Source organism: Pterocles gutturalis, unplaced genomic scaffold (assembly GCF_000699245.1).
Source record: "Pterocles gutturalis isolate BGI_N339 unplaced genomic scaffold, ASM69924v1 scaffold24656, whole genome shotgun sequence".
NCBI lineage: Eukaryota > Metazoa > Chordata > Aves > Pterocliformes > Pteroclidae > Pterocles > Pterocles gutturalis.
Genome location: NW_010101089.1, coordinates 1 through 5,950, shown reverse-complemented (window position 1 = coordinate 5,950; position 5,950 = coordinate 1). Strand labels below are relative to the sequence as shown.

General features: G+C 36.2%; 1 protein-coding gene across 1 annotated transcript; it reads right to left on the bottom strand.

Moving 5' to 3' along the window:
• Window positions 1-333: 333 nt before the first annotated feature.
• On the bottom strand, window positions 334-5,466 carry LOC104468176 (sodium bicarbonate cotransporter 3-like; the record flags this gene model as incomplete). Its single annotated transcript, XM_010082216.1, has 5 exons — window positions 334-579; window positions 1,131-1,264; window positions 3,678-3,852; window positions 4,593-4,595; window positions 5,363-5,466. Coding segments are annotated over 5 exons (662 nt in total), but the record flags the coding sequence as incomplete, so codon positions are not given.
• Window positions 5,467-5,950: the final 484 nt, after the last annotated feature.

Below are 5,950 nucleotides of genomic sequence, written 5' to 3'. Positions count from 1 at the left end.
TAGAAGTGGCAAGGCAGAACTCCTGTTCTTTTAATCCAGATTGAAAGGTCCCCAGACCTTTAATCTCCAGGCTGACCTTTAATAAAGCTGCAGTTAAAGCAGACATTGTCACAGCCTCTCATCCCTTCCAACCACCCATTGCTAAGACAGAAAATTCAATTCCACAGCATGGTGAATGGAATTTTTCTGAGGTTTCTCATGCTCGTACCACCCCCAGCATTCCTCCTACCCTTCCACAGAGAGGCACACATTGCAGTTTAGTAAATGGTACATCTCTATACTATAAACATTTTCCTTATGTATTTTACTAACAGATAGAAACTTGATACTTACGAATATAAAGTCAGTTTATCCAAATGATTGTGCATATTGAAGGCATACTGTTCTCCCAAATCAAAAAGCTTTTCCAATGCCTCATAAATAAATATGATGCATATAAGCGCTGCAAAAGCTTCCTCAGTAAATCGAGTGATATAACACACAAGGCTGCTGGCATCTGTGGCTACAAGTACTATGCATAGAAACGCAGTCCACAGACCAATGCTAGTTCGCAGGGAGAGGTAGGAAAGACTGTAATCCCTGTGTGGAGAAAGAAACGAAAGTACCAACTGAGCCAAAAATCACCTATACTACAGTCCATTTGAAAACAGATACCGAGGCCAAGCTCTATAGGTATTCACCACTTTTCTTATCCTTGATGTTGGTTCTGAAGAAGCAGAAACTTTTCTGTCTCATCTTCCACCAAAGCAAAGCAACACTGGAAAGTGTTTCTAGGACTGAGGGTGCAATGACCTAGCTTGGGAAGCAGCACAGGGATGATATTTCCAGAACTACCTAGATGCTTTCTCCTAGCAGGCAGCTCAATCCCCGTTTACCCCGGCAGATAAAAAGCCAACATCTCCACACAGTTAGAACATAATTTCTGTTTAAGTCCTAGCCCCTTCCTATCACTAATTTTCTCATTAAGGCTCACCAGTGCCTCACAGCTTTGCCAATCCACATCCACCTTAGTCTCTTGCTGCTGCGTTTACATCTCCATGGCCATCCACTTTTAATGCACATCTGCTTTCAATTACAGCTATTCTAACAGGCTAGGAAGCTAGAAAGTGCATAATACAAGCATCACTTACCTGCAAAATTTAAATAATATTTTTTCAAATACTAGAACTGGTCCGGTGCTCCCCAAAATAGTAAGAGGTTGCCCAGCAAAGAGAGAATAGGCAATCCCAGTTAATGAGGCTCCAAAGAGAGACTCTATTGCACTCTGTTTGGGGGAAAAGAAACTGCTGTAACTATGCTGCCTGTCAGGTTAGTGTTTAGCATCACATCTGCATAAATACAGTTTTAAGATGCACTAACTTAGAAACAAGACAAGATATAAAAACATTGCAATTAATATTGATGTTTGAGACAAAAATAACACAGTTTTGCAGTAACAATACCATGGACAAAAGATTTCGAAAACTTCACTCCTAAGAAACATAAAGCCTTCCATAACCATGAAAACAATTTACTAGTGCTGCTAGCTATGGAGGAAAAACCAACAATTACTACAAATCTTAAAAAAATGAAGCCAAAACAAAAAAAACAAACCAAAACAAAGCCACATTACTCAACATGTATTTTACGGAGAGAATTATCTGTCTCTGTAAAGAAAATAAGAGATATATATACATATTGCAACATACCTGTACCGAAACATGATACGGTGTGCCGTATCAAACCTGCATCAGTCAACCAAGCATGACAAAAGAAAAAACTGACAGGCAGAGGTGCAGGATAAATTACTGAACAATACTGGTTTATGTATACATGACACCAAAAATAGATGAGCAGTAAACCAATGTCCCACCTGGTAATGCATTTCTTTTCACTGAAGTAAGATATCTACTTCAGTTTTTGAATTAAATGTTTTACTGTAACATTTTCTGCTAAAAAGAAGTTACAATGCACCTCAGAAGAGAGGGGCAGGACTTTTTAGATCCTAAAACAATATTAAAGTTACTTGAAAATAGTTAACTACACCATTTACAACTATGAGAAGTCATAGAGTACAGATTAAAGGTTCCTGGTGGAATTTTTAAGTGTTTGCTATTTTGCAATTATGCAAGCATAAGGAAACAATATATATGCAAACTTAAGCTCCAATTCAGGAAAGCATCTGAAATTGGGGAAAATGGTTTGCTGAACTGGGGCTACTAAAAATGAAGACATGAGTACTTCGTTGGTTACATTAGAAAAACAAATATATAATCCCAGTCTCTCATTCTATTACCTTTGAATTAGGGCTTTTGGTTAGTCAATGCATTAACCTTGGGGCTTTCAATCAGGGTGGCAGGGACAGGAGTACTGTGGAGGTGATGACCTCTGGGAATGTGAGGGAAGGTTTCAAACACAAACTGTGTACCTTACAATGTCAGCTACTGTGCTTGAACATTTGTGTGCAGTAACTAAATTTTATATTCAATGATGCACACCAAGTATCTGAAGGCACGAACAAACCCGCAAAGAATTCCAGATTGCTAAAAGAAAGAACGTGTTTAAGAATCAAGCTTTAAAAGGAGCATCTTTTCATAATTATACATTACATATATTCAAAAATTACATCAACATTTTTATAACCATTCCTACATTTAGAGTGGAAAAACAACGCACAGAAAAGACATACTTTATTTCTGTTTTTGCTATCAACTTGAAGTGCTGCATCAATAAACAAAAATCTAAGTCAACAGCATTACTTGAAAGAGATAAAGCAGTTAACTGAATTTTAATACAGTACAAGCTTAAATACTTGATCTAAGTATCAAGAAGAATTTTATAGCACCAAAAGATTTACCAGAATCTTAAAATTTGCAAAGGACACATCTGAATACATCTTTCCCTCTCCCAAAAGGACAAAGCCTTGTTTCTTCGTGACAGATTTAAAAACAGAAAATACACTTCAAACTAGTTTACTCATAAGCCAATTGACACAAACACTAAGTTACTACTACTGCTGATGTTAAGTATTCTTTCCTTGCTCCAAAAACCAAAGTGTAATGATATTTTGATTAAAAAGGTGCTGGTGTTATCTACTGCCCAACATAACACTAACAAAATTTTCTATGTGTATGGTTTATATTCAAGTCATTTACAATGAAGAGTATTTTCTGCTCATAAACCTTAGCCACTTTCTTTTATTGTTAAAAAACATACCATTAGTGAAGCATATACATAACCGGCATTACTTAAATATACAATTGACTGCTACCCACACACTGCAGGCATTATCATCCTCGTAGGCCTACTACTCAAGGCCAGTACATGTTCTTGGCTATCCACCTTGAGCTTCTGACTGCCTAAAGTAGGCCTAGTGGGATGGTGCACCTATACTGCTATTCATTATTTTTAAGTAGCCAAAAAGAAGGCAATGCAAGCCCTTTCTCAATTCATGAAGCATTTCATCCAGTAAGGCAGGATAAACATTTTTTACCTCCACTGTGCATCTTCTCCTGTTCACATGGGTTCCCCACATTTTCCACAGCAATTACCTTTTGGGGAAGATCTGCTTTGGGGCAGGCTAATCAAGTGCTGTGGGTAAATTCTTCAAATACAAGTATAAATAAATGAGACAAATGCACACAGTGACTTGCCTCTGAAGGTCTAAAAGCCTGGCCACTACCATTCTTTGTACTCACTATTCTGCCTTGTGTAGCTTCTCCCAGGAGCCCTCCAAAAGTGATTACAGGAGACATACAGGCACAGTATAGGAAAAGAATCGAGGCCAGGCACTGCAGGCTTAATGCATCCTTGAAGTCACTCAAGAAAAAAGGTGCTTTCCTTTGGATGTCAAGTATCAAACCACCAAAAAGCCTAAATAGGTGAGATGAAACTCGTCAAACTGTACACTAAAGGATTCTAGCTAGTTCAAAAACTATGGGCTACACATGACTGCCAGTGCCTATTGCCAGCACAAATTAGCTATTTCATAATCCAGATTAAAGCATAACAGTTTAAAATGTAAATGAGAATCTTATCTATTCTGATTCAGTAGTATTCCAAATACAATCAGGTTATCCACATTTTTAAAAGCTGGCTAGGTATTTTTGTATATGGGCTAGATACTGAAAAAAATATATTTGCAAACAATTTTACCTAAATAATGTTTTAAGTCAAATCTGTCTTCTGATATTCAAAACAAAGAACAGAAGTAATATGCTAAATGTCAACCAAGACCACTGCATCGATACATTTCAATAGTACTACTCCAATCAGCTTTTTGATTACAATTCTCTACACGCATATGGTTAGGTCCATAAATAAATTTAGGTCTATAATTTCTAATAGTGTTTTCATCTGGAGTATATTCTACAAATGGATACGTAAAACCAAACTTATATAAGTCAGTTAACTGGGTAAATTATTAGTAAGAAATAAAAAGCTTTTGGCAGTTTACAAAAAATTTTCAAGACTCCAAAATATTAGGTGTAATTTGCACCTATGAAAAATTATTTTATTTTCAATATAAAAAAAAAATATTCCATTCCCAAGAAAAACAAGTCTCATCTAGAGATAATTCTGTGGGCAAAGATGAACTTCTCAGTTCCACATACCGTCTGCAAAAAGGCAAAAAGTAAGTACAACAAAGCCAAAAGGGTAAAAATGAACACAAATGTTGTAAAGTCTTTCTTGCAAGGGTATGAGAAGGATGCACTTCATTTGAAAGTTTATAATTTTGGGGATGACAACCCTGAAAACATTTTCCAGAATTTTTCAGTTGATTTAATCTCTGCTCTCTCATATGAGATATTAAGGTTTAATCTTAGCCAGGTATTTCCAATGTTTGGGACTATTCTGGCAAGTATTTCAGAATTAACAGAGAACAACAATGCAACTCAACTGAAATAAATTCTTTCAATTTTATTTTAAAACTAAAAGAAGCCTAACCAAAACTAAAACCTAACCAATACCAAATTATTTTTTGACACTTTATATTCCTTGTTGCTCCATTTCGTACATGTTTAATAAAACAGGTTTGCATTAACGGAAATTTTTAGTACCTAGCCCAATACTGAAAATTACATTTTCCTGCTATAATTATGATAGACAATTAAAATTAAACTATTAAAAGTCACTTAGTTAAATTAGGCAGCATCTTATATTAAATCCTTCGCAAATGTGTTGAGAAACATTGCCACACACTTGAAAGTGCTTTAAGCAGAATGGCATTTATAGGCAAGAATCCAACACTTGAAAAGGAAAAAGGATGCACTCTGACACTTACACCATGATTTTTAATGTTCAAATGTCATAATTAAAAACTGTGAAGATTTTATCACTTTTATTTCTTTATGGTAGCTACTATTTAGGGAAGTGAACACACCTTCCAGTTCTCTCGAGTTCAGGTCCAGCATGATGGCCTTCTTCTTTGAGAGTCTCTCCTGTAGGGGTAGATCCATTTGGAAATTTAGGTACCTTCCTTTTCTCCTACAGAAAAAAATAAAGAAAAAAAATATAATCATACTTTGAGATTGCCTCTACCCTAAAAAGTATAATTGACAGCATGCAGACACTCTGCCTTCCAAACCTTTTTCATATTCCCAGCTTATCAGCAGTCCTCCATTTGCCAAATTCATCTTTTGTTGAGTACAGACAACTAGAACTGTACAACAATCTCAAAAATATTTTATTAGTGCCTTGTACAACAGTATTAGTCTTCCCTCTTTCTGCACTTCCCTCAGACATGATGAAACAAAGCCTACCTTTTCAAGACACAGTAGAGGCTCAACCATGAATCTCACTCATTTTCAGAGCAGGAGCCTCTCGCTTCTAACAGAAACTGACCTCGATTTATGACTCACACAGTATTTAGTCAAAGTATGAATGAGAAGTCATTCCTCTATGAAATGAGTTAAGTGGTGTAGCCTCAGGCTATTCATCTCTCTAAAAGGAGAACTGGCTTCAACAGATG